Below are 13,743 nucleotides of genomic sequence, written 5' to 3'. Positions count from 1 at the left end.
CAGGGGGAGTGTCATAAGGTCTGCAAACTACATAAGTCATTGTATGGTCTGAAACAGGCACCAAGACAATGGAATATTAAGCTAACTGAGGCATTAGTGCAGATGGGATTCAGTCAAAGTCATTATGATTATTCCTTATTCACAAAACAGGTTAATAATGATACTGTGGTTGTGTTAGTATATGTGGATGATCTATTAATTACTGGAAGTAATCACCAATAGTTGTGCAGTACTAGACAAGACATTCAGAAAAGGTTTAAAATGAAAGATCTAGGTGAGCTTAAGTTCTTTCTGGGAATTGAATTCTCAAGATCAAGTCAAGGTATACTTATGACACAAAGGAAATATGCACTAGAGTTGGTGTCTGAATCAGGACTAGGGGGAGCCAAACCTGCATGTACACCATTAGAGATGAATCAAAAGCTTACTTCTATTCAGTATGATGAACATATCAAGCATCCACAACCTGAAAATGATACCCTTCTTATAAATCCTACAAAGCACCAGAGACTAGTAGGCAGGTTGCTATACCTTACTATGACTAGGCCTGATCTTGCTTTTACTGCACAAGTACTGAGTCAATTTATGCATTGTCCAAAACAGTCACATATTGAAGCAGCACTAAGGGTTGTGAGGTACATCAAAGAAGCTCCTGGTTTGGGATTGCTGATGCCAGCAGAACAAACTACTCAACTCACTGCTTATTGTGACTCTTATTGGGGATCTTGTTTGGAAACTAGAAAGTCAGTCACTGGTTATCTAGTAAAGTTTGGAGGAGGATTAATCTCCTGGAAGTCCAAGAAATAAGAAACAGTGTCCAGAAGTTCAGCTGAAGCTGAATTCAGAAGCATGGCTGCATGTGCAGCTGAGGTAACTTGGTTGATAGGTCTGTACAAGGAACTAGGCATCAATGTGAATCTACCTGTGAATATGGTGTGTGACAGTAAGGCAGCCATACAGATTGCTGCTAATCCTATCTTCCATGAAAGAACAAAACACATAGACATTGATTGTCATTTTATGAGGGAAAGGATTTGTCAAGGCATGTTGAAGACTGAGCATATAAATACTAAACATCAGCTGGCTGATCTACTCACAAAGAGTCTGGGAAAGGCACAACATAATCAGTTGTTAAGTCAACTTGGAATGAAGAATATTTTTCAACCATAAGCTTGAGGAGGAGTGTTAGAATGATTAACAAGCTGTATGGTTAATTAGTTAGCTAAAAGCTATATGGTTAATTAGTTAGCTAATAGGCTGAGTTTGTTAGAAACAGTGAGTTGTCATATAGTTAGGTACAAAAGAGTTAGTTAAGACTGTTGCTTATATATAGAGCATTATGTCTACATTCAATGTAACAGATTAATTCATTCAATACATGCTTTCTTCTCTTCTCTCAATTTCTCTCTGAAATGCTGCTGTAATTACTCTCCTTTCATGGAGTTTACAACAGGCAGTCAAAAACAGTTCAATTCACAAATTACTCGAGTTTAAGATACAAGGATTACTGATGTTATATTATTTTGGATATGTAAAATGCCTATACGAAGATGTTCTTTGATGTAACTTAAGTGTTTGCTCAACATAATTTTGCATCAATATAGTTTACAAATGTTTATAATTGTGTATCTTCATACGTTTTTATCACTTAAAATGTAAAATATTGGGTCCGTGCTTGCCCCTCTAGTATTTGTATAGATGGCTAAGCTTGCTCCATCCCGACAAGGAAATTATTAACAACATAGAAAAAAAAAAGACAAATCTTTATCAATAAGTAAGATAACTTTTATATTGAGACGTATCTAGTGTTCAATTATGTCTCAATATAAAAATTATCTTAATAATTGACAAAGTTTTTTATATTGTTCAATTATAGATCTCAATATAATATTTTTTTGAAATTTGTGGTCTAAAATATAATTTTTAGATATTTGTATAATTGAGAATCATTTCATTAAATATAAAAAGAGAATTTTTAAAATTAAATTATTTATAATGCTTATAAGGTAACTTTTTTTTTTTGGAATCCAGGATAATTCGTAGCCCTACAACCTATATCACAACCTCTATCCTTCAAGTAAGCACTCTACTATGAATATTTTTTTAAAAAACAGACTGAAAAGAAAATAAATATTTGGCACGTAAAATTGGAATGAAAACGACGGACGATATGGGTGCACATTTATAATGACAAAAGAATCAAACGGATTTTCTTAAATGCCAAATCATATTTAATCTTCACGTGGTGGACCTTTTTGTGGTAGGGCCATGTGTCATGACCCGCTACTTTGCCCTTAAAGTTTTGCACCGAAAGAAGGGACAAGAATCTACAGTTACACCAATTAAATATTATATAAGCTACAAATTAATGGACAAATTCAAATAAAGCTGCAATTATATAAACACTTAATTTTTCAAACTTATTACGTTGCTCCAATAAATGCTTTATTAATGCATTACGGAGTTTAAAATGAGTATTTTTGTCCTTAATTTTTTATGTCTAGCTAAAAGTTATTCAAATCGGAAATTTTCATCTACCACCATTTATATCGTTGTAGTTGGAGCCTCTACAATATCTTGAATTGGTGCATTAAGATCACGTTCATCCTCAATTATCATGTTGTGCAATATAATACATTTAGTCATTATATCATGTAACACTTCTTTTCTCCAAATACGTGGCGGTCTTGCAAAAATTGCAAAACGTGATTGTAAAACTCCGAATGCACGTTCAACATCTTTTCAACATAATTCTTGTTTCATCGCGAATTAATTATTATGTTATGTATTGTATTTTATCTTGTATTTAAATTATTATGTTATGCATTGTATTGTTATCTTGTATTTAAATTAAAATCAAATTATGTGTTGTATTTTTAAATTAAATTTTCATATTATCATTTTAATTTTGCGTCTTCTTTATAGTGAAAATTAATAATAAAATCAAATTATATTATCGACGAAAATCAGAAAAAATTTAAATACTATTAATTCGGATGAAAGTAGTATATATTAAATAATATATATTTTTAAAATATTATATTACATTTAAAAAGNAATATAAATAAAGGTCAAATATAATAAAGTGACACTCCTTGTAACAAAGTGAACGTAGCTCATTTTTCTTTCTTAGTTAATTTTTTAAATTTGTTTTGCTTGACTCATAAAAGTACTAAACAAATTCTATATATTGTGCACGGGCCCAATAACATTGTGCTAAATATTTGTGTAGATTTTATTATTTATAATTTTTTTAATGATTTTGTTGTATTTATTTAATATAATTAATTACTCAGTTATTTACTAATTAATTTTTATATCATTTGTTCAGTTGATTGGATTTATTTTACTCTATTAAAATTTGTTTACATCAAAAGGATTATATTATTTATTTTTATAAGACAAATTTATTTCATTAGGAGTTTATTTTGTTAAAATTATTTTAAGTTGTTAATTATTGTAATTTATAATAATTTTTACATAATTTTTAAATAATATATATTATTCCCGTTGTCCTAATTTATGTGGCTTATATAAAATTATCAAAATCATTCAAAAAAATTTATATGTCTTCTAAATATTTTAAGGTATTATACTATTATAATTTATAGTATTTTTTTAATTTTTAAATATATAACATACTAAAATGAGAAATAAAATAAACAAATTAAAACGGAGAAAGCACAAAATAAATGATCAATGGTAGTAGGTAAATGAACCACAAAACTGTAAAAAATAATGTAGAGGCTGGCATATAGTGCTTAGCGGTAAAAGACAAAAGAAATTGCAGACAATTCAACTGCTGTTCTTTACGTATCAATTAGAGAAGAAATTATTGTAATTTATAGTTTTTTTTTCCATATATCTTAAGTAGTATATATTAATTTCTATGTATGACTTTTAAATATTTAAAGTTTTTGATTAATGTAATTTATACTATTTCTATTATATACATTATTTTAAAACATAAAACACGTTAAAAAGGAAAAATAAGATATAGTACAAAATAAACTATTAAGATTTCAGAGTATGTAAATGAACCACAAAACTTAAAAACAAATAAATTTAAAGGGCTCACACAATGTTTAACAATCTATTTTACTCTCCAAATATAGAGTTCTCTATTTTTATCAGACAACCAACTCCAATCCAATTCTTTATTTTACTCTCTAAAAAGGAATCTTTTTCTTTCTCCTCAATATTATATTATTATTTCTATTTCATTTTTATATTCTTATTTCATAATAATTTCTTTATTTCCTTTTCCCACTAATTACTTTATATAATTTTCATATGATTTTTTTTAAAAAAAATTATTTAATATAAATTTATACTTTATTTTAAATTTCAAATAACATAACTTGCAATAAATATTATATAAGCTACAAATTAATGGACAAATTCAAATAAAACTGAAATACAATTACATAAACACTCAATTTTTTGAAATTACTACATTGCTCCAATAAATGCTCTATTAATGCATTACGGAGTTCAAAATGAACATTTTTGTCCTTAATTTTTTATGTCTAGCAAAAAGTTATTCAAACCGGAGATTTTCATCTACCACCATTTTTGTCGTTGGAGTTGGAGTCTCTACAACATCTTGAATTGGTGCATTAAGATCACGTTCATCCTCAATTATCATGTTGTGCAATATAATACATTTAGTCATTATATCATGCAACACTTCTTTTCTCCAAATACGTGAGGGTCTTGCGAAAATTGCAAAACGTAATTGTAAAATTCCGAATGCAGTTCAACATCTTTTCGGCATAATTCTTGTTTCATGGCGAATTAATTATTATGTTATGTATTGTATTTTATCTTGTATTTAAATTATTATGTTATGCATTGTATTGTTATCTTGTATTTAAATTAAAACCAAATTATGTGTTGTATTTTTAAATTAAATTTTCATATTATCATTTTAATGTTGTGTCTTCTTTATAGTGAAAATTAATAATAAAATCAAATTATATTATCGACGAAAATCAGAAAAAATTTAAATACTATTAATTCGGATGAAAGTAGTATATATTAAATAATATATATTTTTAAAATATTATATTACATTTAAAAAGAAGTATGAATATTTGATATTTAATTAATGACATTATATGTAAAATAATATGTTAATTAGAAAGTAATAGAAATAATAATAAAATAATAAAAAATGAAATAGAGAGTGTGAATAGTAATTTTCCAAATTTGGAGAATTACTATTCACCTCTCTAAATTTAAAGAATAGAGAGTGATATAGAGATGGATTAAAACGTTCATTTTCTATTTTACTCTACAAATATAAAAAATGGAAAGTTTGAGAAAAGATTTTTTAAATTTTTTTAAAAAAATTTATAATCTAAAATAATCCTCAGATATATATGTATAGCAAAGAATCATTTCACTGAAAATTATGTTATGTTTTTAATATATTATGGATAATATATTGTACCTTTATTGATGATAGTAGTTTTTTCTTTTTTGTCTTTTCTTAGATATGGGAAAGCAAAATATGAAAAATGGGACTGCCACATTCATTTTTCTTTTAATTGACGATGAAGACGTGTTCATTTTTTTACTTTTAGCCGCACCGGCTTATCTTTTTTTATTTATTTAATCTCCACGTGATGGACGACAAGACAAATTGGTACATAATTAATGTTATTGTGTTATCATAAGATCACAAGTTTTTAAAAATTTATATATATTTTTTTTAATTTTGTATCAAATCAAATTAAAATAAAATAAGCATATGCATATACGTTTAAAAAAATTTACAACATAATTTTCTAACAAATTAGAAAATGTGATTTTTAAAATATTGATTAACTCTTCAGTATCACATAAATTGAAACAAAAAAAAATAAAAAATCTTGAGCTGGGCTTTAGTAGCACGGACTTCAAATCTAGTACTATAATACTATAAATACATTTGACCCTATTTTCACTTTCATTCATTCGTGCAAATTCAAATGAACATAAGTATAATGGCTTCCTCCTTTTTTGCTTTGTTCCTTTCCATGTTGCTCCTTGCTGTATATCAAGAAGCCATGGCCCTTGATATTCCTCAGCAACATGCTTTCAATGATTGGAATATAAAAAATAATATACTTTCAACACTCCAAATAGGCGGAAGATTTGATTTTCCTTTGTTAAAGCTCTATAATATTTGTCATTTTGGGGTTAATGATGTTTTTAATGATGAATTGATCATTCGATATCCTTTTTCTAACATTGTTCTATCAACTCCAACTAGTAAAGGTGAAACTCACAATTTTATGAGTATTATTCCATCAACTTCAACCAGGATTATTTATCCATCACGGAAATCAAAAGGTTCTTCGCCGCCGTCACCTCATTGAGGCCAAAGGTAGCATCTCTACAAATGCGCCGGGTAGTCGGTAGTTTCCGGCGAATAATTAGCCAAAGGATTGGCTAATACAGCTTTGACGCAAAATATTAATATTTTATGTGTGAAATTTTACATTGGCAGGGTTTCTTTTCGTTAGAAAATTATGTTGTAATTTTTTTCTAACATATATGAATATGTTTATTTCGTTTCACTTTGTTTGTTTTAGTTTGATTTAATATAAAGTATGAATATTTAAAAACTTGTGATCTTATAAATAGCATAATAACATTTGTTGTGCGGCTTTAAAATTTAGTTAGGCAACGAAATTTTCCTTCAGAGATTTAATTGATTTATGTATAAAAATTGATTGCCCGTCAACTGGTGAAGAATCTGTTTCGAAATGTATTTTTAGGGACATGCCTTTTTAGTATGATGGATTGAAAAGTAGGGTTGTTCATTGTTATGGTTAAATAATTAAATCGAATTATAATTTGAACCAAATTGATTAAAATAATCGATATTTGTTGTGGTTTGGTTAGGTTTGATTTTAAATTTTGAAAATCGATATTACTTGGTTTGGTTTGGTTTGGTTTTGCTTTTACTAAAAAAAAATTAGCAAAAACAATCAAATCGAACAGGGAAATCATATATATAAAATTTTTAATTATTTATATATTATTCATAAATAAATATAAATATTTTGTTAAATTTTAATTAACTCAAGTCTTAACTTTATCATTTTTCCAAGTCCAACACTTCAATTTTAGCCAAACTATTAAAACCCTAGACCAAGTCCATTTAAATCCATTACTTTAACTTTTACCTACACTACGTCACATTGGATCGATAGTCACACTTTGTCTTAATTGAATCACTTTATTCATGTAATAATAACTCTAGTATTGCTTAAATGAATCGACAATGACTTTCTTGTAAACTGTTCATGTATTAGGTGTCTATGTCTATCAAGATGCATCTGTTCTCAACAAATTTAATTTATTACTTTCAAACTGAAAAAACCAAAAAATCAGAACCAAATTGAACCAAACATATAGTTATTTTTTTTCGTTTGGTTTGGTTTTAGAAATATAAAAACCAACTAAATTGGTTTGGTTTTGGTTTTAACCAATAACCGATCCAACCCGAACCATGAACACCCCTATTGAAAAGTATGTCATTTTTAGGACCCGTTTGGCCCCAAAAATATTTAGGGAAAATTTGGGGAAAACTTGGAAAAAATTGGAAAGTGGTGTTTGGTTATATAATTTGGCAAATATATTTACCAAGTATCCCAAGTTCCCAAATACTAGAAAAAAAACTAGTATTTGGGCCAAGTTCTAATATTTGAAAATTTTAAATACCCCAAATTTTTATATTTTTATAAAATGTACCCATTATTTTTTAATTACAACTAATATTTGTTACTACCTCCTCCGAAAAAGTTTGGGTTCTAATTTGAGTAATAAAATTGAGAAAAAAAGAACTATTGTTTTTAATGAGTTATAATTATAATTGAATCAGGGACAAGTTTGAGTATGCGGACCCGCCAGAGCGTCAAAAATCGGCGCCAAGGCAACATTCTCGAACCAGTGAGCTATTTAAAGAATTTCAAAATCCCCATTTCACAACACACCCCTAACCAACAACGCTCAGAAAATGCCCTTTACGCTAAGATCGATTCCGAGAGTTCTACTCGCCCAAATTCAATTCCATAAAGTCGTATGGATTCCTTAACGAGTTATCTAACTACTCATGTAATCGAAATCATAATTACTTCACCTGATTGTTACCAGATTTCCCTACACCTCAAGGACTCCAATTTCGTCCAAATCTGGATTAGGTTGGAAAATTTTAAGATACTACGAAAAAATTTTCCGGCCCCAATTTTTTTCCCGTTGAATTTTCTATAACAACGGAACCCAATCATTACACAAACGCTAGCTTAGGCTCTACTTGTATAGTTGTGTTGGAAGGTAGGTCATGATGACACAATCAAAGTGACAAATATCACTTGTATAATTTGTCGTTCTCTAGCTACTTTTATTAAGGATGTCACTTTCCTTATTTTGACTAACCGATCATGAAAAAATGATAAATATTTTTCTTCAAAAAATGCTTTCCATCCTACTGAACATACCCATGAATCCTAATCTTCTAATATACCCGCCTAGGAGGCTTATCGATCAAGTGGTTCGGTTCGATTTTGAATATTATTGAGTCAACTTATTGATTTGTAAATATGCTAAATCAGTATTACCGTATAATTGCATAGCATAATTTAGTTTGTCCCTGACAAGGTATTGAATAACTCTAAGGGCTCATTTGGTGTGAAGAATTATATTGTTTGGTTGCCATGTTTGGGATAACTTATCCCACCATTTATATCATAGTGATGGAATAAGTTATTCCATATACATGGTGGGATAAGTTATCTCAGGATAGCTAACCCCATGATAACTTATCCTAGAATAACTTGTTTCCAATCAAACGACCCCTAACAATATGGACAAGGCGTTGTACGATCACGATCCCGACTGTGACAGTACTAATAATTTGTGAATTACAAATGAAGAAGATTTGTTCACAATATTCTTATTCATCCTCCATGTGAGTTTCTTTAATGCAATAGTCTTCTTCAAANTCCCATATAAATAGCTAACCCCATGATAACTTATCCTGAAATAACTTGTTTCCAATCAAACGACCCCTAACACTATGGACAAGACGTTGTACGATCATGATCCCGACTGTGACAGTACTAATAATTTGTGAATTACAAATGAAGAAGATTTGTTCACAATATTCTTATTCATCTTCCATGTGAGTTTCTTTAATGCAATAGTCTTCTTCAAATCAAACATCACTATCTATGTTCTCTCTCTCTTTCTTTTGTGGTCCTTATGCTACTCCACCAAAGTAATACATATATTATATATAGCCTATAAAAATAACTTTCAACTATTATGTATCCCAATTGTTCTATGTTACACCAACTATTTTGAGTATTTTAAAATTTTTATTTATTTATTTATTTTTAAAATTTATTCTACGTTTAAAAATACGTAAGAGATTATATTGCATAGCATAGTTTGGTTTGTCCTTTATCCTGACAAGGTATTGGATGAGTCTGACAATGTGGACAAGACGTTGTAGTGTCACGACCCTGGCCATGACGGTACTAATAAATTGTGAATTACAAATGAAGATTTGTTCACAATATTCTTATTCATCCTTCTGGGAAAGTTCATGTTATATATATAGACTAGCTATTATTTCCCTTTAGAGTTTTAATTAATTTATATATAAAAATTGATCTTGTGTAAAGTCAGTTTTGTTGTTTTTTTCTTGTATAACATAAGAAAATTAAGACTTTGATTGGCGAACCTCTTTAAGGGACATGTACTACTACTACTACTATTATGATGGAATATTATTTCCTTTTAGAGTTTTAATTAATTTATATGTAAAAATTGATCTTGTGTAAAGTCACTACTATTACTACTACTACTACTTCTACTAAAAATTGATCTTGTGTAAAGTCATTGTTGTTGTTTTTTTCTTGTATAACATAAGAAAATTAAGACTTTGATTGGCGAACCTCATTAAGGGACATGTACTACTTCTACTACTACTACTACTACTACTAAAAATTGATCTTGTGTAAAGTCATTGTTGTTGTTTTTTTCTTGTATAACATAAAAAAATTAAGACTTTGATTGGCGAACCTCTTTAAGGGACATGTACTACTACTACTACTACTATTATGATGGAATATTATTTCCCTTTAGAGTTTTAATTAATTTATATGTAAAAATTGTTCTTGTGTAAAGTCACTGTTGTTGTTTTTTTCTTGTATAACATAAGAAAATTAAGACTTTGATTGGCGAACCTCTTTAAGGGACATGTACTACTACTATTATGATGGAATATTATTTCCCTTTAGAGTTTTAATTAATTTATATGTAAAAATTGATCTTGTGTAAAGTCACTACTACTACTACTACTACTAAAAATTGATCTTGTGTAAAGTCATTGTTGTTGTTTTTTTCTTGTATAGCATAAGAAAATTAAGAATTTGATTGGCGAACCTCTTTAAGGGACATGTACTACTTCTACTACTACTACTACTACTACTATTAAAAATTGATCTTGTGTAAAGTCATTGTTGTTGTTTTTTTCTTGTATAACATAAGAAAATTAAGACTTTGATTGGCAAACCTCTTTAAGGGACATGTACTACTACTACTATTATGATGGAATATTATTTCCCTTTAGAGTTTTAATTAATTTATATGTAAAAATTGATCTTGTGTAAAGTCACTGTTNACGTGACGGTCTTGCCAAAATTGCAAAACGTGATTGTAAAACTCCGAATGCACGTTCAACATCTTTTCGGCATAATTCTTGTTTCATCGCGAATTAATTATTATGTTATGTATTGTATTTTATCTTGTATTTAAATTATTGTGTTATGCATTGTATTGTTATCTTGTATTTAAATTAAAATCAAATTATGTGTTGTATTTTTAAATTAAATTTTCATATTATCATTTTAATTTTGTGTCTTCTTTATACTGAAAATTAATAATAAAATCAAATTATATTATTGACGAAAATCAGAAAAAATTTAAATACTATTAATTCGGATGAAAGTAGTATATATTAAATAATATATATTTTAAAAATATTATATTACATTTAGAAAGAAGTATGAATATTAGATATTTAATTAATAACATTATATGTAAAATAATATGTTAATTAGAAAGTAATAAAAATAATAATAAAATAATCAAAAATTGAAATAGAGAGTGTAAATAGTAGTTCTTCAAACTTGGAGAACAATTATATTTACCTCTCTAAATTTAAAAAATAAAGAGTGATATAAAAATGAATTGGAGTGTCTAGTTTCTATTTGACTTTCCAAATTTAAAAAATGGAAAGTAAAATAGCGATAAGTAAGTAGCATCTAGAGCCGCTAGAAAATAAAAAAGGATTGGAGATGGTGACACCGAGCAACGGCCAAAGCAAAAGCAAAGAAACAATTTAAATATTCTTTAGCCATGCAGTTATTTGTTTGAACAATATGAGTCAACGAAAGTACGCTGGGATTTTGAATAATTTAAAATATTGAAAGACAGCATTATCTAGTTCCATGATACGTTTTAATTTTCTATTTGACTTGACATGGTAATTTGAGAAAGTTTTTTTTAAAAAAATAATAATTTATGAACGAAAATAATTCTCAGATATATGTATAGCAAAGAATTATTTTCTAATATATTGTACCTTTATTTTTTAAAATAAAATTGATGTTAGTAGTTTTTTTTTTTTTGTCTTTTCTTAGATATGGAAAAGCAAAATATGAAAAATGGGACTGTCACATTCATTTTTCTTTTAATTCAAGATGAAGACGTTCATTTTTTTACTTTTTGGAATCATTCAACTTTTAATGTTATTGTGCTATCATAAGATTACAAAGTCATTACATTTTTGTCGCATAGTGTCCATTATAAGTGTCAATATAAAAGTTATTTTCCTAAATGTTGATAGTAGTTTTTTTTTTTATCTTTTCTTAGATATGGAAAAGCAAAATATGAAAAATGGGACTCACATTCATTTTTCTTTTAATTCAAGATGAAGACGTGTTCATTTATTTACTTTTTGGAATCATTCAACTTTTAATGTTATTGTGCTATCATAAGATTACAAAGTCATTACATTTTTGTCGCATAGTGTCCATTATAAGTGTCAATATAAAAGTTATTTTCCTAATTGATGATAGTAGTATTTGAACCGAGATGGTCGTCAACCGGTCATGCCAACTGATATTTATTTCAATAAATTTTTAGTTTATTTTGCATGTGATTCCATCATCATGCCCTTATTTAGTTACCACAAACAACATGAAAATATGGGTAATCTTTCACATAAATATTTATAATTCCTTGATTATACGAAGAACTTAAATCTTTTTAATAGTCTCAATTTTTTCTTTGACTATTTCTTTGAAACTTAAAAAGTTTCTTTTGAGACTTACTATAATTTCAATATCATGAGCAATTTTATTTGTTTTGATAGTAGCATATTAGCTCACCAAAGCTCACAATTGACATTTGATACTATCACATATTTCATAACATTGTTTTTGTGGTGAACATCTCTTTCAAGGAGAAATATATACCATTATTGTCATGGTCAAAATCATTACAAGCAAAACTTGTTTCTTGATTTACTTTTGTCATTAGTATCTCCTCCCTTTTATTTAATATCTGGCAAAATATTTTTGACGTACAAAGATACATAATCAATGACAATTTTGTGGTCAAGAATTATTCCTTCTTTTGTCATTTCGATAGTTCATACTAAAACATCCATAATATTTGTGATGTACTAAAAGTACTTGACCAATGACCATTATACCAACATAAAATTTATTTATGTCTCTCTAACCTCCCTTAGGGGTGAGTTGTGGTATTTATTAAATCATACATGAGTATGTCCTTATATATAATTTTCATCATCTACTCTTGACACATTCACTTTCAAGAATGGTCCACTTTTCATGGTACTTATCACAAGTCACATTCTCTTCAAGGATTTGACTATAATCATATATACATGCTTCATAATTATTCCTTTCATTAGAAGTTCATTGTCATGCTTTGAAATTTATCATACATCAACATCACTTTTGAAAGTCAAGTGTATCTCATAACAAACATGTTTCTAACGACTTTTCATATCATTTTGATGACAAAAATTACCTTCACTCATTAAAAGGTCATTTTGAGAACCCATAATGTTCTTTCTTTCACACTGATGACTATTATAATTTTGTCCCTTCATGTCCATATTCATATGTTTAATCATAAAATTATCTTGTCATCTTTCAGACTTTTAGGGTGTGTTTGGTATGAAAGAAAATATTTTCCGGAAAATATTTTTCAATTTTCTCATATTTGGTTGGGTTAAATGTTTTGGAAAATGTTTTCCAAATCAACTCATTTTTCTCAAATTTAAGGAAAATGACTTCCCTTCAAAACTTAAGGAAAACATTTTCCAACTTCAAACTACAATTACTTTTTTGTTGAAAAAATCAATTTATTTTGTCCCTACCCTCCAAACAACACCCCAAAAAAAATAATTTAAAACTTGTTTTTAAATTCAATTTTTTTACACACCCTCACCCCTACCCCTACCCCCACCCCTCCCAAAAAAAATATTAAAAATTATTTTTAAAAGATATTTCTAATTTCAATTTTTTTATTTTTTACCCCCACCCACTACCCTCGCCCCCCTATCAATTTTTTTATTGTTTTTTAAAAAAATATTTTCAACTTCAATTTTTTATTTTTTCATCCCGATCCTCAATCACCCATGCCCCC

The 13,743-nt window shown here is 27.9% G+C and overlaps 1 protein-coding gene across 1 annotated transcript; it reads left to right on the top strand.

Annotated features, from left to right (window-relative positions):
• The first annotated feature begins 261 nt into the window (after positions 1-261).
• Positions 262-807, top strand: LOC125858521 (uncharacterized mitochondrial protein AtMg00810-like). Its single transcript, XM_049538326.1, has one exon. The coding sequence runs from the start codon at positions 262-264 to the stop codon at positions 805-807; it is 546 nt and encodes a 181-aa protein (XP_049394283.1).
• Positions 808-13,743: the final 12,936 nt, after the last annotated feature.

This window comes from Solanum stenotomum, chromosome 1 (assembly GCF_019186545.1).
Source record: "Solanum stenotomum isolate F172 chromosome 1, ASM1918654v1, whole genome shotgun sequence".
NCBI classification, from domain to species: domain Eukaryota; kingdom Viridiplantae; phylum Streptophyta; class Magnoliopsida; order Solanales; family Solanaceae; genus Solanum; species Solanum stenotomum.
This window is presented reverse-complemented; position numbering and strand designations above follow the sequence as displayed.

What these genes read in the sequence shown, in the direction of transcription:
- LOC125858521 (XM_049538326.1), top strand. Translation starts at nt 262, where the DNA reads ATGAAAGATCTAGGTGAGCTTAAGTTCTTTCTGGGAATTGAATTCTCA.